General features: G+C 35.6%; 1 protein-coding gene across 2 annotated transcripts in view; it reads left to right on the top strand.

The window, feature by feature from the left end:
• The window catches only part of Dym (dymeclin), a 354,439-nt gene that overhangs the window by 86,827 nt on the left and 242,237 nt on the right, over positions 1–25,375 (top strand). For both annotated transcript variants that reach the window (XM_076836810.2, XM_076836811.2), the window contains exons 7-8: positions 14,603–14,728; positions 15,929–16,071. In XM_076836810.2, coding sequence (XP_076692925.1) covers positions 14,603–14,728; positions 15,929–16,071 — 269 coding nt within the window. The remainder of the gene's footprint in view (positions 1–14,602; positions 14,729–15,928; positions 16,072–25,375) is intronic.

The raw sequence follows: 25,375 nt of genomic DNA on the forward strand, positions 1-25,375 counted from the left end.
CCCTTTTTATATTAGCAAGATTAGCCCTTTGTGAAATGAATCTGAAATGTATTGTTTCTCAGTTTGTCTCTTGACTTGGCTTTTTTTGCTTATAATATACTCTTGGTTTTGCCCATTGAATATTTAAAAACAATTTTAACAAATTTACTTTATCAGTCATTGGCAGTTTTTCAGGATCTACAAACTCTTCCTTTTTTTTTTCTTTTGTTACCTCATCTCTTATTACTCTCCTTGCATATTCTATTCATTCTATTCTAGCCCTACTGGTTTCTTTGCTGTTCCTTAAATATTTTAGTCATGTTCCTATCTCAGGGCCTTTGTATGTGCTGGTCTCTATACCTGGAAGACTAATCTTGCCCCCTTACTTCTTTCATGTCTTTGCTTAAATGTCAACTTCTTATTGTGGTTTTCCTATTTTATTTTATTTTTGAGGGGGTTACCAGGAATTAAACTCAGGGGTACTTGACCATTGAGCCACATCCACAGCCCTATTTTTTGTGTTTTATTTAGAGACAGGATTTCACTGAGTTGCATAGCGCCTGCTTTTGCTGAGGCTGGCTTTGAACTCACGATCCTCCTGTGTCAGTCTTCCAAGTTGCTGGGATTACAGGCCCGTCCCACACACCTGGCTGGTTTTCCTATTTTAGATCATGGCATTCCTGTAATAAATTATTAATAGTTTCTAAAGTTCATTATCTTCTTCTTTAAGAAGAAAGATAAAAATATAAGATTTATATTCATTTAGGAATAAATATAAATTAAATAAATATTTTTATTAGAAATAAATATGTCTTAAATTTTTATTCATATTAAGTGGTAGGTCAACATGTGGAATCTCCTAGTTTTTGGCTTATAGTTCTCAGCTATTTTGGAAATAATCAAGACTAACAGATACTGTCTTGGGCAATGTCACTACCCTTTATATTCAGTGCAGTTTTTGGTGCTGAAATTATATTCATTTTTTATGGTTGGTGCAAATTAGGTTTCTGTGAGTGCTTTTTCTTATATTGGAATAGAATTTCCTGGTGTAAAGCTGTCAAGTAGTATTGAAATACATTTAATTACTAAACACTTTTTAATGAGACTGAATTTGTTAATCTGTGACTGTGCCAGTAGCAAAAAATTTAACTCACACTTTGATGGGCAGCTATGGCCAGCTCATGTTAGAGTATTTTTCCCTATTTGCATATAGTTTTTACTTTGATTGTTTATGATGAAGTGAGCGAACAATAATCGATATAATTGCTGGGCCATCTTTTATAATTTTTCTGGACATTTCCTAATAGAGACCATTAGTTTTTCCATCATTTTTGTACCCTTACCATTTTAAGAATTTCAATTAAAAGTAATAAAAGTTGTTACTTATAATTTCGTGTCTTAGCATTGCTGTTTTTATTTTTTTCATATCAGCACCTGCATATGTATGCATTTATGGGCACATCTGCTACCATAAACATAGACTGCTACCTTTGTTTAACACATCATGAAGTGACTGTTCCAATAAATCAAAAGTTATGGGATAGCCAGGCACAGTGACATATGCCTATGATTCCAGTGACTCAGGAGGCTGAGGCAGGAAAATCTCAAATTTGAGGCCAGCCTGTCACAAAATAAAAAAATTAAAAAATTAAAAAATAGATTAAAAAAATAAAAAAGGACTGGAGTCGTAGCTTAGTGGTAAAGCGCCTCTGGGTTCAACTCCCTCCTCCCACCACCAAAAAGAATGAAAAAGAAAGGGTGGAGGACGACATTCATAAGAAAATGAACAGTCATGTCACAGATGGAAAAATATCTATAAATTGTATCCATGATAGACTATTAAGTTTTTCTTTTGACAAAAAACTTTATTCCTGAGTATATCAAGATATATTATAACTTAAAATATTGTTAACATTTTGGGAAAATAAACCCAATTAAAAGATAAAGACTTAAAGTTTATATTTTACATAAAAGATGTGAGTGGCTATTAAAAGATATCTAATATAAGAAAATACAAATTAAAATAATGAGTTATTGTCATTACTACTACTAGAAGTAGCTAAAAACAAAAAGATTGACAGTACTAAAAATTGGTGAAAATGTGAAGCAACTAGAACTTTCAGAAACTGCTGTGGGAGAAGCCAATTTGAAAAGGCTACAAAGGCAAAACTAGGATCATGGCAAAGAACAGTGGTAGCTAGGGGTTGGGGAGGGAGGAATAAGCACAGGGAGTTTTTAGGGCAGTGAAATTACTCTGAATGATACTGTAACATTGGAGACCTGGTGTTATACATTTATCAAAACCGAATACACAACACCAGGAAGGAATCCTATTGCAGAATCTGAACTTGGGGTGATTGTAGGGTCAGTGCTGGTTCATTGATTGTAACAAGTATTCTACTCTAGTTCTAGTAGGGGAGACTATGCATTTGTAAATGTGTGCTTTCCATTAATTTTCTGTGAGCATAAAACCTCTCTAAAATATTAAATTTATATTAAAATATTAAAATATTGCTGTGAGAATGTAAAATGGTACAAGCACTTTGGTAAAAGGTTTGATAATTTGTTTTTCCGAGGTAAAAAATCTATATTTGTTTAATTTTTTTTTTGCCCTTCAGTAATAGTTCATTTCTTCTTCTTTTTTAAAAAGTTTATTGATTCTTTTTAATTATATATGACAGTAGAATTCATTTTGACACAATTATAAAATTCTGGAGTATATCTTGTGCTAATTGAATCCCTAATACCTCTCCTTCTCCTTTAAATCCCCACCCTGTTCCCTTCCCTTAACTGATCTTTGTGCAATTTATCCATAGTTAATTTTTAAATTAATTTCTTTTGTATTTATACGATGGTAAGATTTACTGTAGTATATTCATATATGTACATAGGCAAGTTATGTCAGATTCATTCCACTGTCTTTCTTTTCCCCATCCCCCATCCCATCCCTTCATTCCCTTTTTGTCTACTCCATTGAACTTGTATTTTTTTTTAATCTACCCTTGCCACTCCTCTCTCCATTGTGAGTTAGCATCCACATATCAGAGAAAACAATTGACCTTTGGTTTTTGAGGATTGGTTTATTTCACTTGGTATGGTAGTCTCCAGATCCATCTAATTTACCAGCAATTGCAAATGCCATAAAGTCATTCTTCTTTATGACTGAGTAATACTGCATTGTGTGTATATACCACATTTTCTTTTTTTATTCATCTGTTGAACTGCACCTAGGTTGGCTCCATAGCTTAGTTATTGTGAATTCTATGCTGCTATAAACATTGATGTGGCTGTATCCCTGTAGCGTTTTATTTTATTTATTGGTTCTTTTTAGTTATATGTGACATCAGAATCCATTTTGATACAATAGTATGCTGATTTAAAATTCTTTGGGGGCTGGGGATGTGGCTCAAGAGGTAGCGTGCTTGCCTGGCATGCGTGCGGCCCGGGTTCGATCCTCAGCACCACATACAAACAAAGATGTTGTGTCCGCCGATAACTAAAAAATAAATATTAAAAAATTTATAAAAAAAACATAAATAAAATTCTTTGGATATATACTAAGGAGTGGCATAACTAGGTCAGATGGTGATTCCATTCTTATTTATTTATTTATTTTTAGTAATCTCCATACTGCTTTCCAGAATGGTTCCACCAATTTGCAGTCCTTCCAACAATGTACGAGTATATGCTTTTCCCCACATCCTTGCCAACATTTATTGTTACTTGTATTCTTTTTCTGTGGTGCTGGGGATTGAACCCAGGGCCTTTGCATGTGAGGCAAGCACTCGACCAACTGAGCTACATCCCTAGCCTTTGATAATTGCCATTCTGGCTGAAGTCAGATGAAATCTCAGTATAGTTTGAATTTGTATTTCTCTAATGGTTAAAGATGTTGAACATTTTTTTCATAAATCCCTTGACCATTTGTATTTCTTCTTTTGAAAAGCATCTGTTTAGTTCCTTTGCCCATTTGCTGATTGGGGTATTTATTATTTTGGTGTTAAGTTTCTCAAGTCTTTCTATCTTCTAGGGTCTTCTTCAGTTTCTTTTGATGTTCTATAGTTTTCATTGATAATTTCTTATAAAGTCAAGTACTTATCTATCTCTAGACTTTTCTTTCAGGTATTGCCCAAGAGAAATGAAATTATATTGTTGCAAATGACTTGTATGCAAAATTTATAAAGTTTTATTTATAATAACTCTAAATTGGAAACAACCCAGATGCCCATCAACAGTATCTCACTTTCTATATTTTATTATGGTAATTCTTGTGATTTACTGTCCATGTCCCTAAATCTTTCTTCATTTGGATATAATCTGTACTTATCTTTTTTCTTCCTTTTATTTTTAAAAAATGAATTAAAATTTAAATTTAGCTTTTTTTAAGTTCTTAATTTTTTTCTGGAAATTATTTTTTTTAGATTCATTTTATTATTTAAATAGTATAATTTTGGGGTATTCAAGAAAATTTTGATTTAAAAAATTTGCCTTTTATTCCACAAATATAGTAAGTGTAGTTGTGCTTAATAATTATTTGAGAGGATTTTGATTGATTGTTTTATGGGTGTATGGTAGTTCTTTATGCATTTCTTTCTATTTACCTGCCTAATTTTTATTACTTCTTAGTCTTTGTAATGTTGTAGAAATGATTTGATGGTTAGGATAATTTTATCTTTCTCGAGAGAGCTTTGTCTCTTGTTTCTGCTGAGTGCTTTGGATTCATTTCCAGGGTTGAAGTTTTCTGGCCAACCAGACAACTTAAAACTGGGTTCTAGTCCAGGGAGAGTTGATTTACTTCTTCTCTCCTTTACTCTCAGGTAAGGATATTTTTGAGGATCCCAGTTCTTTGTTTGGGATGGATCACCAGGGCCTGCATCCTTTGACCCCAGCTCAGCCACGTCAAAGCACCTCTGATTCCCAGCTACCTCTTAGAAATCAGTAAACATGCCTGGGCCAAAGCAGTTCCAGATGTCAGGCTGAACTCTGGAGTTTTCCTAGTGCCTTCCATTTTGGCATTATAGTCTTTTAATATTTTGTTAGCTTATTGATGCTTTCAGGAAGTGCCCTTTCCTACCTCTACTCCCCCCAAGGATTTTTATTGACTTCATTAGAAGATTCTTCTGAGTTTCTTGTCCATTATTGTTGGAAATGGGAGTAGCCCCAATTCTTGTATTCTCTTTAAATATTATGTGGTTCTATAAGTTAATACTAAAATAAAATATAGCTATTTTATAATATTTTCTAATATCAGTTGAATTTTTAATCAGTATTTTTTTTGGTCTGGTGTGATACAGAACTACAGAATATAAAAAAAATTCTAATAGTGGTATTGAGACTATTTTATAGAAACATCATTAACCTGCTTTGTGAGTTGAGAATTTTCTGGAGGAGGTAAAGAAACTAGTCCTCAGTTGTGAATGATGAATCTGATTCAGCCCCAGCAATTTTGGGGTAGATTCAGAAGCTGGAGCTGTCACACAAACTTGGAAGATATGAGGGGCTGTGGTAACTAGGAAGCAGCAATTGATAGGTAGTTGCATCTTATCCACGTGTGTCTTTAAACTATATTTTGTTAATGGCTATTTGAGAGATTTTTCTGTTTATATCAATTTTTTCCCTAGATGGGCAGAACACAAATCTGGGTTCCTTATTTTGTAGCTGAGTTTTTTTTTAAAAAATGTCAATCATCTTCAGTACCATTTATGATAGAAAATGAATTAAATGAGGGCATGGGCTGTTTTGCCTAAGTCTTGCTATAGTTTTGAGTAATTACTTTTGCTGTTGCCACTAGTTATGTGGCTCCAGGAGTCTAGTGAATTTTATGTATAGTGCTAAATCATGAAAATGTTTGGAAACTAGGACAGGTATTTCCTTGTACCTGTGAGCATAGTAGGAAAGAGTATTTGGCAAATAATGAGTATGTACTCATCAGCTCCTCTTTTGGGTGCTAGGGATATAATACTGAATATGACAAACTAGAGTTATGAGAAAGATAATAAATTAATACATAATATGATGTCAGAATATAATAAAGTCAGTGAAAAAAATAGGTGGTAATATAATAGCCAAGATTGTAAAGGAGGGCTTCTTGTGAAGAAAACATTTAAACAAAAACTAAAATGCTGTCTGAAGGAAAGCGTTCTTAGCAGAGGGGACTGCAGATGCAAAGCCCTGAGGTGGATGCATGCTTAGCATGTCCAGACACCTGGCTGGCTGTCAAAGCTGAAGCAGAATGAGCAAGGATGGAGGGCATGTGGTAGAAGTGAGTTAGCATGGCTAGCCAGAAATCCTGGAGTCTGATGGAGTTAGCTAGTAGGATCTTTGCCCCCACTCCCTGCCCCCCATAAGATATACAGCTACAGGGGCTAGGGATATAGCTCAATTGGTAGAGTACTTGCCTCCCATTGACAAGGCCCTGTGTTCAATCCCCAGCAAAACACACACACACACACACACAGATGTGAAGCTACTACTAGATGGTCATCATCTTATTTAGATGTTTTCTACTGTTCTCATTTAAATTTTCTCTGTTCTACACCTGTAAATGCAATGGAAATTGACATCTTTTGGGAGGGGGAAGATTCTATTCAAGCGATTTCTAATACTTATACCTTTGTTATTGTTTGAAGCATTGTGTTTTAAATTATTTCTTCTATCAAGCCAGTATATTGGAGCCTGTTTTAATCTATTTGTTTGAACATTATATTTTTATTATCCTTACTTCCCTGTTGAGAGCCACAGCCGAAGGGGCCCCAGCAAACTTTCAGACTGCCCGCTGATGAGCTGAAGGGGCCCCAGCAAACTTTCAGACTGCCAGCTGATGATTGGCTCACAGCGCCCCAGCAACATCTAGCTGATTGGCTCCTCTGCGGTGATGCTCATTGGGCTGTTTCCCTGCCCTTTCAGACCACGGAGCTGCTCATTGGGGGACTTTTTTGGCTCCGCCCATGCGACCCAGCCAATCGGCCTCAAGAGCAGGAGGATTGTGGGAGGAAGAGGTTGTTGGGGTGTGTGGCTTGTGGGAAGCCGGTGGTGGCAGTTGGGCTCTGAGGGTTTTTTCCTGAGGAGCTGTTTTGTTTATCTTGTGTGGTTCTAAAAATAAAGTTAGTTTCTTTTGACAAGTGGCTCCTGAATTGTGCCCAGCCAGACTGCTGCACTTCCCTACCTAATCTGGTAGATTAGTATAATGAGTACTATTTTCATGCTGAGTGATAGGCAGATTTTTGATTCTTATTAAAATTAGCATTTAAACCTGTTTTATACTAATGCTAGTGGAAGGCAAAGTAATGTCTTCTACTTAATCCCAAAGATGTCCCTACACTTATCCTTGGAAACTATGAGTAACATAATACCTGTCTAAAGTGATTGCAAAGGTGTGATCAAAGCTAAAGACTTTCTAATAATGCCCTCCATTATCCCAGGGGGGCAGTCTCAGCACATGAGTCCTTTAAGGTAGTCGAGGAAACCAGAAAAGTAGTACAGAAATGAGACATGTATTATTCAAAACTGTTGGTAGCTTTGAAGATGGAAGAAGAGATCCATAATCAAATATGATGACCTCTAGAATCTGAGAAGCACCCTCAGTGTATAGCCAGCAAGAAAATGAGAACCGAGGGGCTGGGGCTGGGGCTTAGCGGTAGCGCACTTGCCTGACATGTGTGAGGCCCTGGGTTCTATTCTTAGCACCACATATAAATAAATAAAGGTCTATCAACAAATTTTTAAAAAATTAAAAAAAAGAAAAGAAAATGAGAACCTAGGTCCTACAATTACTAGGACTGAATCTTGTCAACAACCCAAATGAGCAGGAAACGGATCCTTCCTTAGAACTTTCAACACCTGTGAGACCAGTGCCAGACTTCTGACCTCTAAAACGGTGCAACTAATTTGTGCTGTTTAAAGTGGCTATTTGTGAAGATTTGTTTAATGGCAACTATATATATAACTAATACCATGGGGATGAAACATATGCAGCTTCTCAAGCAGAAACTTCATTCAGCAGATTAGATTTGTTAAGTATAGAATTTTCAGTTGTTCATTCATTCCAGCTAACATTTGTTGACTTCGGGGAATTATGGTAGATTCTTATTGGAAGAGAAGACCCTATCTATACCAAACTCATGGTCTATAAACACTTCATAATTGGTCAGCTTATTTTATATTTTTAGACTTGTGGAAAATTATAAGCACACAAATACAGAGAGAACACTGAAACTCCATATGTTTGTCACTCAGCCTTAATAATTATCAACTTAAGGTTACTCTTATTTTCACAGCCACCCTTTCTCCACCTCTTGAATTGTTTTAAAGAAAATTTGAGGCATCATGTTTCTGAGCAATTTTACGTAGAGTTTTGCTATTGTAGTTATTATCTCATGTTCCCCAGTGACCTAATAAAAATATTGATCTTGTTTTTATTTTGTCATCTTTATCATAATATATACACTTTCATCTGTAAATTCACTTGCAATTTTTAGCAAATGAATTTTTTTTTGTCATGAACTTTTGTCTCTGATTTCTTTGTTGTGTGAAAATCATGTAAATAGTTAAGTTTGCAAAACTGCTGCAATACTGATTTTGGAATTACAAGCCAATTTTAGTGAATAAGTAAAATCACAAATATATTGGAATCTATGAGCATTGACTATATACATAATGATTTTCTGTTTTCTACAATTTAGGTTGATGATATTACCATGTGAGTTCTAAATCTAGACACCTTGGTCTCCCTTGATTGGTCTTGGTTTCTCTCCCACTTTAAGCATCCATTCTGTCACAGAGTGGTACTAGTTTTATTTTCTTAAATGTCATTCATGTCTGATTGCTCTTTTCCATTTTCATAGTCAAAATCGTCATAATGCCCCAACCAGATGATTTATTGCACACTCTCCTTCTGTGCCCTGCATTAGTTTAAGCATTTTCCCACTTTGATATGTTCTTTCACCTCTTACACTTCTCTTCATCCCACAGTTCCTGGTTTTGGACCTGTCAGGCATAGGGTAAGTTAATTACATTCTTCAGCACTATGTCATTGGCTTGTGTGAAGCCTCTCTTTCCCTGTGTTTAATATTCATTCACTAATTTCCCTTTTTTTCTGTACTCTACTCCTTTTCTTTCTCATAAACAGCCACTCTTGTGTTTAATGCATATACTTTTATTTTTATAATAATTATTATAAAATAGTTATTGGGCATATTAATGGAATTTACTATGATATTTTCATACATCCATATATTGTTCATTGATCATGCTTATCCACCATTCTTCTACCCTTTTCCCACCTCCTCTCTTGTTGCCCTTCCCACTGGGCCCCTTTCCAGTCTCTAATATTCCTTCCTACATTCATTTCATTGTCTTTTTTTCTTTCTTTTTTTTTTTCAGTTTCCACATGTGAGAGAAAATATTCAATAGTTGTCTTTCTGTGTATGACTTATTTTGCTCAACTGGATGCCCTCTGTTTTTATCCATTGTCTTGTGATCAACAGGATTTTGTTCTTTATGGCTGAATGATATATATGCCATATATTCTATATCCATTCATCTATTGTCAGGCAGCTAAGCTGATTTTATATCTTGTCTATTGTGAATAGTACTGCAGGATAAGCAGGTATGCAGCATACCTTGGGATAGATATTCAGGAGTGGGATGGCTGGATTATATTGTAGTTCTATTTTTAGTTTTTAGAGGAACCTTCATACTGTTTTTCATAATGGCTGGATAATTCACTTACATACCAACAGTATATAAGGGTTCCAGCATTTGTTATTTGTGTATTTTTTTATAATGGCCATTCTGACTAGGGTAAGATAGACTCTCATTGCAGTTTTGATTTGCATTCCCCTGATGGCTAAACAAATTGAGCATTTTTCATGTATTTATTGGCCAGTTGTGGTCATCATCATCATCATCGTCTTCCTCCTCTTCCTCTTCCCTTTCCTTCTTTTCTTTCTTCCTGACCCCTTCTTTCTTTTTGGTACTGGGAATTTACACAGGTGTGCTTTAAAAATGATCTACATCCCCATTTCATTTTTTAGTTTTTATTTTGAGACAGAGCCTCCCTATGTTGCTGAGGGTTTCATTAAGTTGCTGGACTCGAACTTGGAATCCTTCTATCTCAGCCTCTCGAGTCACTGGGTTTACAGGCATGCACCACTGAGCCTGGCTTATATTTCCTTTGAGAATTATCTGTTCAGATTATTTGCCCATTTTTGATTGGATTACTTGTTTTCTTGTTAAGTTTTTTGAGTTCTTTGTGCTGTCTGGATATTATCCTCTGTCAGATGAATAGCTGCCAAAGATTTTTCTCCCATTTCTGTAGAGTTGTCTCTTTAGTCTTTGCTATGCGAAGCTTTTCAACTCAATATAGTCATGTTGTCAGCTCTTACTTTTGTTTTCTTTGCTTTTGTAGTCCTAGCCAGAAAATTGTTGCCTGTGCCAATATCTTGAAATGTTTCCCTAGGTTTTCCTCTAGTAGTTTTAGAGTTTCAGATCTTACATGAAGATCCTCCAGTTATTTTTTTTAAACTTAAATATTTATTTATTTTTGTACGTGGTTCTGAGGATCAAATTCAGTGCCTCACATGTACTAGACAAGCTCTGCTCCTGCAATACTGATTGTCGTTATCTTTGTGTTCCTAAGATAGGACATATTTGTTGGGTATGGTGGTATACACCTGTAATCCCAGCTACTTGAGAGGCTGAGGCAGGAAGATCACAAGTTTAAAGGCAGCCTCATCAACTTAGTGAAGCCCCATCTCAAAATAAAAGGGCCTGGGGTATAGGTCAGAACACCCCTGGGTTCAATCCCCAGTACCACCAAAGAACCAACCAACCAAAATAAAAATAAAAACAAAAACCACTTTCATGGACATTTTCTGGATTTCATTATCATTATAATTGTTTTTTATATGCCTGATTTTTCTGTTGACTAATCAGTAGGACCCCTTACTTTCTCCTCTTGCTTTTTTCCCCTTTTCCTTTCATTCTCTTGCCTCTGCTATGCTCACACCCTCAACTGGACTATTTCTCAGGCAGGAGCTTCTTCTGCATTGGCAAAGAAAGCCACCAGAAGCTGTAGATATGATGGTTTTTATACTTGCAAAGTCAGGAGGAGAGAGTGTCTTTTCCCTGATAATTCCAAAAGTGCTGGGAAACATTTTAATAAGAACATTTTTATCGGCCAGTCTTTGATCACCTCTTGTAACCAGGAGGTAGGGTCAAGCATCTGCACCTTGAATGGTGTGAGGAGGGACCTGAAAGGCAAAGAGGGCTATTTTTGCCAAAGAAGGGGAGGTGGAGGATGTTGGTCAGGCAGAGTTCATGTTTCAAAGTTCTAATCCAGTCAGTAACATCCTGCATTCTTCCTTTGAGAAATTCCCTATACGTTTTTGTCACATGAGTATTCTTTTGTGCTTATCTTATGTATTACAATACCTCACAAACTAATTCCTGTTTATTTTTCTAAGTTATGCATGACTGTTACATTATGCTGATGAATCTGTTTAGGAAACTATCAAGTAAGTTTTAGTCAAAATCAGAGCAATAAAGAGCCTTCTCTCTCTTTATCTGTTGAATGCCTATTAGGTACTAGAATTAAGAATACAAACTATACCAAAAATGAAAAAGTCTTGAGCTAGAACTTCATGTGTTCTAGTAAGAAAGACTTCAATGCAAAGAACTGCCCCCTTATAGTTCAGGTTTAATTTAATGTCACTTTTTTTAGAGAAACTTTCTTTTAATTTCAAAGTTAAAAATAATTTCCCTATAATCCTCCCTCCCCCTCCCTCTCCCTCTCCCCCTCCCTCCCTCCCTCCCTCCTTCTCTTCCCCTCTCCCCTCCCCACCCCCATAAGTGTCCCTTTTTGGACTAAGTATTTGATTTCTGTCTTCTCCACTAAATTGCAAACTCCATAAAGGTAGAAGCCTTGTCTGTTTGTTGATGGATTTGTCTCCAATGTGTAATATAATGCCTAGTTAGATGTTTTAGTTAACTTTGTGCCACTGTGACCAAAAGACCTGAAAGAACTATGTGAAGGAGGAGAAGTTTATTTTGGCTCATGGATTCAGAGGTTGAGTTCATGGTCAGCTGACTCCACACTGTGGGCCCAGGATGGGGCAGGACATCATGGCAGAAGTGCACGACAGAGGAGAGCAGCTCAGGACGTGGCAAGCAGGAAGCAGAGAGGGATTCTACTCACCAAAGACCAACTGTAAACTCCTAGGCACACCTCTAGTGACCTCCCTTCTCTAGCCACACCCCACCTGCCTAGGTACCACCCAGTTAATCTAGATCAGTGGATTAATCCACAGAGTAGGTAATAACTCACAGTAAAACCATTTCACCCCTGAACATTCCTGCTTTGTCTCACACATAAGCTTTTGGGGGACACCTCCTATCCAAACCATAACACTAAGTATAGTAAGAGTAAATTCTTCATAAATATTTATTAAATGATATGTGAGCTAAAGGGTGGTGTGATAAACAATTTGATAGAATTTATATGTTTGGGCATATGAAATAATACAGGTAAGGGCCATGGTTCCAATTAGAAGTCTTGGGGAATGCACCTTTAGTCTGGTGTGGTCCATATTCTGTGTACTATGAACTTACTACCTCCCAACATCAAACCCTTTACTCTTCACTCTTAAATTTTCAGAATTCCTTGATCAGAGAGGATGATCCAAGGGTTAACACTTTTCCTATTTTTCACTTGTGATTTTGTTTATTTCTAAATACATGCTTTCTTTCCTCAGGGATTTTAGGCCTAGTATTTATTAATAGTTATAGTTTATAGTTTAAACAAAATAAAACCATGTATTTCTGAGTCTTTGTTGTTTCTACAAGATGTGGAGTTGTAAAGCACTATAGTTGATACTTTATTTTTGATTTAGTTATTGAATACCTTTGTAGATGTGTTGTAGTTTGTCATCTGTAACCCCCTCCCCTAGATAGGCTCTGTCTTACTAGAAGGGTATTTGTTAATTCAGGATTTGGCTTTAAACTTTTTTTTTTTTTTTTTGAAAGAGAGAGAGAGAGAATTCTTTGATTTTTTTTTTTTTTTTTTAGTTTTCGGTGGACACAACATCTTTGTTTGTATGTGGTGCTGAGGATCGAACCTGGGCCGCACCGGCATGCCAGGCGAGCGCGCTACCGCTTGAGCCACATCCCCAGCCCCTGGCTTTAAACTTTGACTCAACTGAAAAGCCTAGTCAGTTGACATAGAGTATGGATTCTAGACAAGCCTGGACAATACAAATGAATGATTACCTAATGTAAAATCTTATCTGAGCACCCAAATCATCATTAGTGAATCATATCATAAGCATAAAACATCAGGTTTATCTTTCATTCAGTTTTGGAAATCAGATTAAGTATAAGAATTGCTTTTTATATAGTTAATTTTTATTGCAGTAGTTCTGGAAATTTTAGGAAAGAGAATTAAAGTACTTTAAAAATAAAATTTCTGAGTAGAATTGAGATTTATTCATTACAAAATAGGATCAGTTGAGTGTTTTCTATACTTTTTTTTGCCCTGTACTCCAGACCTGCCCACTTTGTTTTTGAAACATATTTCTATTATTGATAACGTCTTAAAATATCTGGTAGAGTTAAGCTTGTCAAGTTTTCCCTAAATTATTTAATGAGGTTTCATTTAAGTACATGTGTTAAGTACTTTTTTAAAATTTGGACTTTGTATGGATATTTCAGATTTATAAAAGTATTTTAGCATTCTTTTGGAGCTGCTACTCTTTTTTGCTATGCTGTTGAGATTTCTGCTTTCCTGGTCCCTGAAATAATCCCATTTTTTACTGTAACTCAAGATTTCTTTTTTTAATATTTATTTTTTAATTATAGGTGGATACAATATTTTTATTTTATTTTATGTGATGCTGAGGATCGAACCCAGTGCCTCAGGCATGTTAGGCATGTGCTCTACCTCTGGACCACAACCCCAGCCCTCAAGATATCTTAATACATTTTTCTTGTTTGATCTCCTTACTCAGCTGAAACTTTTGCTTTTTAGTGATCTAAGATTTGTTTCTAAAAGTGGTTAATGATCTTGAGAGGACAGACAGGATAGTCCTTCCTAAAAGAAATATGCTTAATAAAACAGAAATGATGTGTTTACCACTAATATTTTGCCAGACATGCAAATTTGACCTTGAGAAAGCATACACTAGAGATGAAAGATCTTTTACCATGGTTATGAGTGTAAAGAAATTATGAACTCCTAAATATATTGTTTTTTTCCCTGCACTGTAATTTCTCTTCCACTTTACAATCTGAATATTTGTTTTTGTGTCATTACTATACAGAGATAAATGTAGGGGTTTAGAGAGGATCTTCAAAGTAGAACACTGCTGGTTATTGTGTTCATGACAGGCATGTCCTTCAGTATGAGGTGGAATTGGAAATTAGGAAAATAATGAAATGCCAGAATAAAATAACTAATGTCTGAGAAAGAGTTTAATATTTTTGTTTGACTTAATTTTTTGTTAAATATGTAAGTTCTTTAATATTAAGAAAATGTTGATTTGAGTTTTTAATGTATTATCTTATTTTAGAAAAGAGTAGTACATTAATTTTCCAAAATGATCATTACTGTTTTTCCCTATTTCTCCAGAGATATTACATATGAAATATCAGTGGAAGCTATATCAACAATGGTTGTTTTCCTTTCCTGCCAACTCTTCCACAAAGAAATTTTGCGACAGAGCATTAGTCACAAGTATTTGATGCAAGGTCCATGGTATGTTTATATTTTAAATTTGTCCCTTTTTAAACTGCATAATTTATATTTGTATTCTTGTCCTTTTACCTAAGTGTGGTCCTGTATCTCCAATATATTGCTTCTGATTTTTTTTTTTTTTTAACTACAGCTTTACATCCTTTAGGGTCTAAATTCAATTTTGTATTCAAACTACCCATCTTCCCTATTTTTCTTGTCCCCTCAATTCATTGCCATCTCTAGTGGTTGCTTTGTATAATAGAAACCTTCAAAGTATCTTTCTTTTTTTTTCCTCCTTCTTCATTTTCTGTCTAAGCAGTCATCAAGTCATATTTGTTTGTTCAAATTGTTCTTATATCTTCTTCTCACTCATCTGTTTGAAACTAAAGTTATCCCTTGTTATTCACAGGGAATTGGTTTCAGAACCCCCCCTCCCACAGCCCCCCACCAAGGGTACCCAAATCCTTGTATGCTCAAGTTCCTTATATAAAATACATACAGCCTATACACATCTTCCTTTATACTTTGAATCATATTCAAATGATTTACATTTTATCATTGAGGAAATAATGACAAGAAAAAATTTCTGTACATGTGTAATACAGATGCATATTTTTTCTGAAATTTTTAATCTGCAATTGGTTGAATGAATAGATAGTAGGGTTTTTGTACTAGTATGGTGTCAGGTACTTAAACTATAATATGTTCTTTTACTGATTTTTGTTGTTAAGTTTGGAAGCAATATTTTTAAAAATCCAATAGTACATTCAAGGATCTGTTAATAAATTCAATATAGATTGCAGGAATTGGTGTATTACCAATTAAATAATTGGTTATATCGAATACTTTCATGCTTAACAAGTGCAGTCTTTTATTACTATCTTTAAGTCCTTGCTCTTCCGTGATGATTTCATATTACCACCTTTCTTTAAGTTCCAGTACTATATTGTGCACTAAATTAATGTCTCACAAATGTTATATTGAATACAGCTAATGTAACTGACTCTCAGTTATTTTAAAGATATGACCAGTGTCTTCTGGTGTGGCAAGAGGCAAAGTCAGAAGTAAGCCTCAACAATGATCTCAGCCCTCCGAGTCTTGACTGATATGTGACAGTGAATATTTCTTTCAAGCAATATTAATGTCAGAGTTACTTCTGTGTCACTTTTATAGAATTAGGTGACTCCCATAAACATGTTTGATTTTTTTCTTTTTGTGTAGTCTTCCGTACACCAGCAAACTTGTGAAAACTTTATTATATAACTTCATCAGACAAGAAAAGCCTCCTCCTCCAGGAGCCCATATTTACCCCCAGCAGTCAGATGGGGGAGGACTGCTTTATGGACTGGCATCAGGAGTAGCAAGTAAGTCCTATAAGATTTTTTTTCAATTCTTTTTGTGTATACATTTAATCAGGCATAACAAATTCTGTTCTTTTGACTGCCATCTTCAACAGTTATGTCAGATTTGTGTAGTGGGATAAGTGTGAATTAATGAAAATAACTAAAATATTACTCTTTCCATGCCGCAGTCTGGCTGGGCACAAAATCACGAGCCACTCACAGCCTTGTAGATTCAAACAGCAATTCTTTATTCCCGAACTCACACCGGCACTCTCCAAACACGTTCTGGGCAAAATCCACACTTCTACTGGGCTCTGCATCCCAGAATACTCTCTAAATCCCGTGAGAACTCAATGGGAACTCAAGGAGCAGGCATGCCTGAGGCAGCAGGATACGCCCTATTCCCAGCAGGGTACACCTTAAACCTGGAACCGCCCTAAACCCAAGGAGCAGGATACTCTCTAATCCCAGCAGGATACACCCTAAACCTGGATCCGCCCTGGTCCTTGAGCAAGGTCACCTTACATGCAATGTCACTGCAAATGACCTGGGTCATGCCATGCGTCATATCTACTTGGCAAGGGCTCTCAGCATTTCCCCCCTTCTGATTAATTAAACAACAAGCAATGTGGCTTAAGGACCGTGCCTGGTAGGTTGTCCAATTCAACATATGGTTCTTACCCATCATGGGAAAAACTGACCTCTAGGCGTCAGCCTCCTGTCTTAGGTTGATACCACTGCAATTGGATCATAACTGTCACTGACTACCAGTCCAGCATACAGCCATACTTGTGGATAGGCCTATGCACCAGTGGGGGGGTGAGGTTCTTTGCCTCACCTCTGTTGGCCCCCAAAGTTTAGACCATCACTAGTGGAAGGGAGGAGGATACAGAAATGCCACAACACCAAGCCAATTGACGGCTTCTTTGGAAAAATTGCATCACTGGTGACACCATCAGCAAAGATATGCCAGCACTACCACAATTTGCTGCACCAAACGATAGATCACAATGTATACAAGTGATACATAGTCCAGGCAAGTTCTGCAAGCAGTTCAAAGTGGAGGAATCTATCAATATGTCCGTTTCCTCCCAAAGTAAGTCGACTCCTTGATTGAGCATTACTTGTTGAGTTATATTCATTGCTGCATCAGTTTATACAGTTTACTGTGATAGCTATCAGAGAAGCTGTAGTTTGGTTTTATCTTTGTCTTCACCGGCACTGGGATGAAGATAGGAATTCTGGCAATGATGCTAAAGAGACATTATCCTGAAAAGAATTATTAAATATAATGAAAAAGAAAGGTGAAAGTAAACAAACAGATCTGTTAACCTCCTTTAAAAACAATCCTTAACAGCTGTTTACCTAATTTAAATTAAACCATTTAAATCACGTGAATAAAAAAATTCGGATCCATTTTTTTCATGCGCGCTCCTCATATATGAAATATGGACATACGCACACACAGACATACAACACAAAACACAAGAGTGCACACAAACGTACAACACATAAGACAATAATAAAGGCCTTGTAGCGTTACCTAGGTGAAATCTCCATTGTAATGTTTAAAAACTCCACAGTCAAAAAATAAAACTGATCAGAAAAACATTAACCTAGATTTGTATGAGCTCAAAAAATAAAATAGAACTTTATGATGTGGAAAAAGGCAATAATAAAATAGATATTGAAAAAAGCACCCTGGTTAATCACTATCGCAGATGTAAGAATAGCCAAGCTGGAGCTCTGGATATCAACTGTTATGGATTTGAGTCAAATCATCTTCTTTTTGGTCTGTAGAAATTGCTTTCGTTAGTCTCTCTGGAATCCAAATCGGTTGCTGTTCTCCCTGTGGAAACACACAAACAGAACCCTGACTTCAGGCAATCACTGGGTCAGGTCCTTTCCATTGTCCTTGTTAGAATATCTCTCCAAAGTACCTTAGGCTTATGTACATTTTTTGGATACATATGTCTTTCCGCAGCACTAAGCCCTGATGAATCCAAATTTAAAAAGTTTAGAGTAAAAAGCGTTATTTTAAGTTTATCTTTGGGGAATATATATCCCTTTCCAATTCCCTCTTTTTGCTTTAATAAGTACGTTTTAATAGTTTGATGAGCTCTTTCAACTATGCCTTGTCTTTGTGGTTTGTATGGGATTCCTGTTATATGAGTAATGCCAAATGATGAACAAAATTGTTTAAAAGAGGTAGAAGTATAACCAGGACCATTATCTGTTTTTACCTCTTTAGGAACGCCCACAGTGGCAAAATTCTGTAAGCAATGAGCTATAACATCTTTAGTTTTTTCTCCTGCATGAAGGGAGCCCATCAAAAATCTGGAATAAGTATCAACTGTAACATGTAAATATTTTAATTTTCCAAATTCTGGCAAGTGTGTGACGTCCATCTGCCAAATATGGTTAGGTATCAGTCCTCTAGGATTGACTCCAAGATTAACTTGTGGTAAAAAGGTCACACAATTTTGACATTGTTTTATTATATGTCTGGCTTGTTCCTTAGTTATTTTAAAACGCTTTTGTAAAGTATTAGCATTAACATGGAATCTTTTATGAAAATTTGTAGCTTCTTCTAGTGTAGAGAAAATATGTGTGCATCTCTAGTTTTATCTGCTAAATCATTGCCCAAACTAAGGGCTCCAGGCAATCCTGTATGTGCCCTAATATGTCCTATAAAGAATGGATCTTTTCTGTCCCAGATTAGACTTTGTATAGTGGAAAACAAAGAGAAAACAGTAGAGGAAGGAGAAATCCTACCAGCATCTTCAAGGGATACTATAGCATTAACTATATACTGACTATCAGAAAATAAATTAAATACAGAATCTTTAAACGTCACAAAAGCTTGTAAAACTGCATTAAGCTCTACCTTTTGAGCTGATTGTTTGGGTAAGTTTGATCAGGGGTAACTACTGCTGCTGTACCATTATTTGACCCATCAGTGAATATTTGGAGCATTCATGATAGGGGTTTTTCTTGTCATTTTTGGAAAAACTACAGGATGCTTAGACCAAAAAGACAACAAAGGATTAGATGGAAAGTGATTATCAAATGTAACATTAGATTTACATATGATTGTTGCCCAAGTATTTAACTCATTAGCTAACTCATCAATTTGATCCATAGTATATGGAGTAATAATTTTATTGGGAGAAATTCCAAACACTCCCTTTGCTGCTTTTATTCCTTTGAGTATTAATTGTCCTACAGCCTCAGGATACCTAGTAAGAATAGTGTTAGGAGAATAAGATAAATGTATCCACAATAATGGACCTTCTTGCCAAAATACTCCTGTAGGAATATTTTTTGTTGGTAGTACAATAAATAATAAAGGCAAACTTATATCAATTCTATCCAAATGCATATTTTCCATATATGTTTCAATAATTTTTAATGCCTTTCTTGCTTTAGGAGTTAACATGCAGGGTGAATTTGGATCTGATGGACCTTTTAGAATATCAAATAAAGGTCCCAACTCTCCTGTTGGTATGCCTAGATAAGGCCTTATCCAATTTATGTCTCCCCAAAACTTTTGAAAGTCGTTAAGTGATTTGAGTTGACGCTGGGTTCAATCCTCAGCACCACATAACAATAAATAAAATAAAGGCATTGTGTCCAACTACAACTCTCTCTCTCTCTCTCTCTCTCTCTCTCTCTCTCTCTCTATATATATATATATATATATATATATATATATATATATTTTTTTTTTTTTTTAAGACCTTTGTATTTTAGAGTCTTTATTGGTTGGGATTTTATATGGCCAATTGAGTTTAGTTTTTCTATTATATTTAGTGCTCCATTTTATTCAGTGACAAATTAGCACATTTGAAGAATTTGTAATAAACTCTAAAGTGGTCACAAATTTGAGTTTTTTCTGCTTGGGAAAAAGTGTCGTAGCTGAAGAAAGCCCTTTTTTTCCCTACCACATAGGAAGTTCTCATTTCTGCTTCACAGGATTCAGACCTGAGGACATGAGAAGCACCAAGTACCTCTGATCCTCCCCTTTGTTAGCTTGGGGTCCCAGGTCATATGATGTCACAACACTGAACTTTTGCTTTATTCTGAAGGATAAATAAAAAATAGAGTGATACTTTAGCAGTTGTCAGGTCTACACAGTGTGCAGTATACTCTCTTTAATTAGAGTGCAGGGTCCAGATGAAGCTGGTTTCTACAGTGGAGTTGTGGTCATGGCATGCTCTCCATACTCAGGCAGGACATCAGTGTAATAGGAAAAGGCAGTACTGTGCAATAACTTATTAGATAATGAATGTTGGTAACTTTTTGTTAAGAAATGGTAAACTTGGGTGCAGTGGTACATACCTGTAATCCCTGTGGCTCCGGAGGCTGAGGCAGGAGGATTGCAAGTTTGAAGCTAGCCTCAGCAACTTAGAGAGACCCTAAGCAACTTATTGAGACCTTATCTTAAAATTAAAAATGGCTGGGGATGTATCTTAGTGGTTAAAGACAAACAAACAAACAACAAAACAAAATCCTTCTGGGTAAGAATGTTCAGAGGGGAAATTATTAGATAATAGAGCTGAAAACTAGTTAGTGGGTTAACCCACTAATAGATTAACTGGGTAGTAACTGCAGGCAGGTAGGGTATGACTGGAGGAGGTGGGTCATTGAGGGGCGTGCCTTTGGAATTTATATTTTGTTCTTGGTGAGCAGAGCTCTCTGTATTTTTGATTGTCTGTCCTGAGCTGCTTCTTTCCTTCACACCTTTCGGCCAGGACGTTCTGCCTCACCTTGGGCCAGAGCAATGGAGCCAGCCATCTATGGACTTCGACCTCTGAAACTGTGATTCCCAAATAAACTTTTCTTCCTTTAAAATTGTTCTTGTCAGGTCTTTTGGTTATAGTGATTAAAAAGCTGACTAAAACAGCTTGTGAAATAAATGATTTGGAAGTTTCTCACAGAAAAAAATTATATTTAAAAGCTAAATGTAAATTTCAAATTTATTTGGATTACATTCATTTTTGTTGTGATTGAATTTTCCGTGGGCATAAAAGCATTTCCTTTCATAGCAATTTCTGCATTGTATGCTTTGCTTAAATTGTCCCTTTTGAAACAGAGTGTCGTATTTCAAAAAACAGTCTTGGATAGTGAAGTTTTATTGGCACCAGCCATGGGAAGAGGAGAAACCCGGTGATAGAACTGGGGTCCAGATGAGTAGCGAGCCACATACCTGGAGCCTCCCAAGTCAGGCAAGACCTTTTGTAGTTTCTTCTCATTCACTTTTACAGGTGTATTTGTGGTCGTACTGCTGTTTTTTCCCAGACCCTAACGTTTTGTTACTTCTTGCTTCCTGACATTCTCTTTGTATGCCTTTGCTTGAATTATTTCAGTAGTCTTGCATCCTAGTTCCTCCTCTCACTGACTTGAGTTTTCTGCTCATCCGTCTCTTAAAGTCCATCTTGAGTACCACCTTCTCCATGAAGACTTCCTTTGCATTCCTAGCTAGGTGTGATTGTTTTCTGTGGAACCTGTCACTTGAATTTGATTATATTTACATACATATGTGCCTTATTCTCCCTATATTGTCTCTATGTACAATAAAATGAGAGGTAACATTTATATAACTCTTCTGCGTATATAAGAGAACTCTTTAAACGCTTGCTTTATTCTCATAGCAACCTCATCTATATGAAATAGGCTATTCTATTTTTTTTTTTTTTTTTTTTTTTTTTTACAGTGTCATGACCCTGAATTCTGAGCTACTTCTTAGCACTACAGTGTCCAGCAAAGCACCTTACATCTATGGATTGTCAGTTAATACTAAAATGTAATTATACACTAAAAGCCAATACTTGTCTACACTTGAGAGATGTGACTCAATTGTAATAAAAGTGTCTATCATTTATTGAATACCTTCTGTTTGTTAGGCACTGTAGTAGCTACCTTACCTACATGATTTTATCTACTGTTTTCTTTTTTTCATGTTTTAGTATATAAAATAAAGATGTACAGAAGTAGAGAGAATGATAGAATGAACTCTCATTTACCCACAACGTGTCTTATGGAATGGTCAACATTTTGCTGTTTTTTGTTTTTTTTTTTTTTTTTCATTTATCTCCTTCTTTGTACATTAAAAAGGAACACCCTTTTATTTGGATATAATTTTATATACTTAGAAAGGTTTCAAAAACAAAATATTAAAAAACCCCTATGTGTATCTTTATCAAGATTGATTTATGTTGGCATTTTATCCCCTCGTTTTGTCATTGTATTCTCTTTGTTTTTACATGTGTGTGTACACGAACGCACACACACACACACAGAAACCGCACACAATTTTTTTTTTTTAACCGCTTAAGGGCAAGTTATCTACACCATGGCCCTTTACTCCCTTAATTCTTCAGTGTACTTATAGTCTAGAAGGGGATGCTTCTTACACAACTACAGCATATTTACCAACTTCACTGAGTTTAACATTTCACTACCCTTAAATACAGGTGAGTTAGGAAATTTGTTTTTAGTTCAGTAAAAATAAAGAAATAAAGGTTTTTTTCTCTGTATTTTAAAATCTCCTCTATTAAGTTACAATCATTTGTGTTGCATTGAAGTTGAATTTTTATGATTAGGTTTTCCTCTAACTATCTTAGACTAAAGGCTCCATGGCACATCACAAGTCTTTCTTCTTTCTGTTGTCGGGACTCCAGTATGCAGGGAGTCCTGGCATAGTGTGGAATCAATGTAATGGATATTGGAGGATTTATTAATTTTTTAAAAATTGGAACTAGTCAGCTGGGGTTGTGGCTCAGTGGTAGAGCACTTGCCTACCATGTGTGAGACACTGGGTTCAATTCTCAGCACCACATATAAATAAATGAATAAAATAAAGGTCCATCAACAACTAAATTTTTTTTTTTAAAAAATGACAACTAGTATGTTTTTTTTTTTGTTATTAAGAACAGTGACATTTAACTAGTGTAGATTTCATCTTTTTTAAAAAAAAAAAAACCTTAAATCTGTCAAGTATGGTTTCTTTCACTGAAACTGGTTAGAATTAATTACATGTTACTATATTACCTTAATTTGTAATATTTATAACACCTGTAAATAAACTGTATTATTCATATTTTTATAATAAAAAGTTATTTCCTTTCTCTATATTTTTTTAGTTTAGATATTCCTCCACTATTCTGACAGAATGATCAATTGATATATATCATTTCACTGTTTAGAAAAGTACCAGTTTTAGTTAATTTGATATGTTAAGTGAATTTTTAAATGAATCAGAATTTCAGTATACTTGGCATACTTTTAAAAAATATATCATTAAAACCAGTCATTGGAATTTTAAAATCATTAGATATGAGGTGGGGCCTAGCCATACACATTTTCAGTGAGTGTTTTAGATTATTCTGATATGATTTGGGCACCACTGTGGTAGGGTGCAGTCCCTTTTCCAGGGTTGGATTCTGTTTCTCCTGGGGGCCCTTCATGGAAAGTGGCTGAGCTAATACTAATTGCTGAGGAAATATATTGAGGCGGTGCTAATGTGTTTAACTAATCTCTTGATGCATTTTCTTGGTTTCTATTCTTAGTGTTTTCTGCTACTAGTGAGGTCCAGCTTGTCAGAATCAGTCTGTTAAAGGTGACAATGAGTATGGTACTTCAGTGTAAAACAAATAGGTTGGAATTCTGCTCTTCTTGATTCTAGTGTTGTTTTTTAAGTTAATCTAGATTTTATGCCACTTTTGGTTATTAATATTTAATTATTAATGAATTTACTATCAATTTTAGGTTCTAAATCTTTTCTATATCAATAGTTTTTATCTCCTGTTTTTCCCTTCAAATTTTATGTACAAAGGTAACCTTTTAGTGTATCCAGTAGGATTTGATTGTGTTAGGTGTGGTGTGGTCTATAAATCCTTTCAATGAATAAGGTAGCTTCTATTTTTAGCTCTAGATCATCATTAAAAAATATTTTGGGGGGGGCTGGGGATGTGGCTCAAGCGGTAGCGCGCTCGCCTGGCATGCGTGCGGCCTGGGTTCGATCCTCAGCACCACATACAAACAAAGATGTTGTGTCCGCCAAGAACTAAAAAATAAATAGTAAAAAATTCTCTCTCTCTCTCTCTCTCTCTCTCTCTCCCACTCTCTCTTTAAAAAAAAAAAAAAAAAAATTGGGGGTGTCCTCAACACCATGCTGAGAGATGTGTGGAGATTAGAGTGCTTCTGTAGATGTCATGTGAAAAATAACAAATGTGAACATAGCTAGGGACTTTGTGACTGTTCTACCTGGAACAGATTTCATTTCCTGGAGACCTGGGTGAAGGGTTTGCTGTAGGGACAGCAGCCTGTGTTTTCCAGGTAGTAGACTTCAGAGTTAATGAGGATTTCCCTGACTTACCTGCTAGAATCTACCTGAAACCAGAGCTAGTAATCGCCCTGGTGGGGAGGTGCTAGGTGATTCTCTTGTGAGTTCAAATCAGATCCCCCACCCCTCAATATCTCCACTGTGATTGTATCCCAGAGACCTCTCAGTTGCTTTTTCTCATTTCCATTCCTGGAAATCCTGGTGGATAAGATTGGATTCTAGAGCCTGATAATCAGAATCAGAAGATTTGGGATGGAGTCACAGTTTAGCATGTCCTTGGACAAATTCTTCATCTTTTTAAATCTCATGAACTAATATGTAACATTGATAAATAACAAGACCAGTTATTTGTATAGGGTTATTATGAGGAACAAATGAGATATTGTGTATGAAATCACTTGTAAAACTATATAGTATCTGTCCTCATGTAAATAACTTTCGTTATCTGTACTAAAGTTCTGGTGCTTGTTAATTAAAATAAAAATAATTAGAACACATTTATTTAGAGAAACAGCTAGTATCCAGAAAAGCCAGACACATTTATGTTAGTTTAAAAAATTAAGATCTTTGTATGTTTTTGGTCTGCAAAAGTTTATGTAAAAAATATTTTGAAAAACTGACTAAATTGAATATGCCTGCCATGTTTTTGCTTTTTCTCCAATTGGCTTTTCATTTTATGTGGTGTAAAATTTGGCCAATGACAGTTAGAAAGGAAAATTTGATTGTTAAATAGATATTTCCACAAGAGATTTCTCCTTGCTTCCTAAATGAGCTTGCCTTGACAACAATCACTATGGTACCATTTCTTACACAGTAATTTATTTGATAGATTATTATGTTTGCTTTTTGACATTTTGTTCATAAAATTAGTCAAAGATTTTAATAGAAAAGACTTGATTTTACTAGAAAATATTTGATCCTGTGTTTTAATAAATATTTGAAATGTTCAACTAATCACAGATATCAGTAGTATTGTTA

This window comes from Callospermophilus lateralis, chromosome 17, assembly GCF_048772815.1.
Source record: "Callospermophilus lateralis isolate mCalLat2 chromosome 17, mCalLat2.hap1, whole genome shotgun sequence".
Classification (NCBI taxonomy): domain Eukaryota; kingdom Metazoa; phylum Chordata; class Mammalia; order Rodentia; family Sciuridae; genus Callospermophilus; species Callospermophilus lateralis.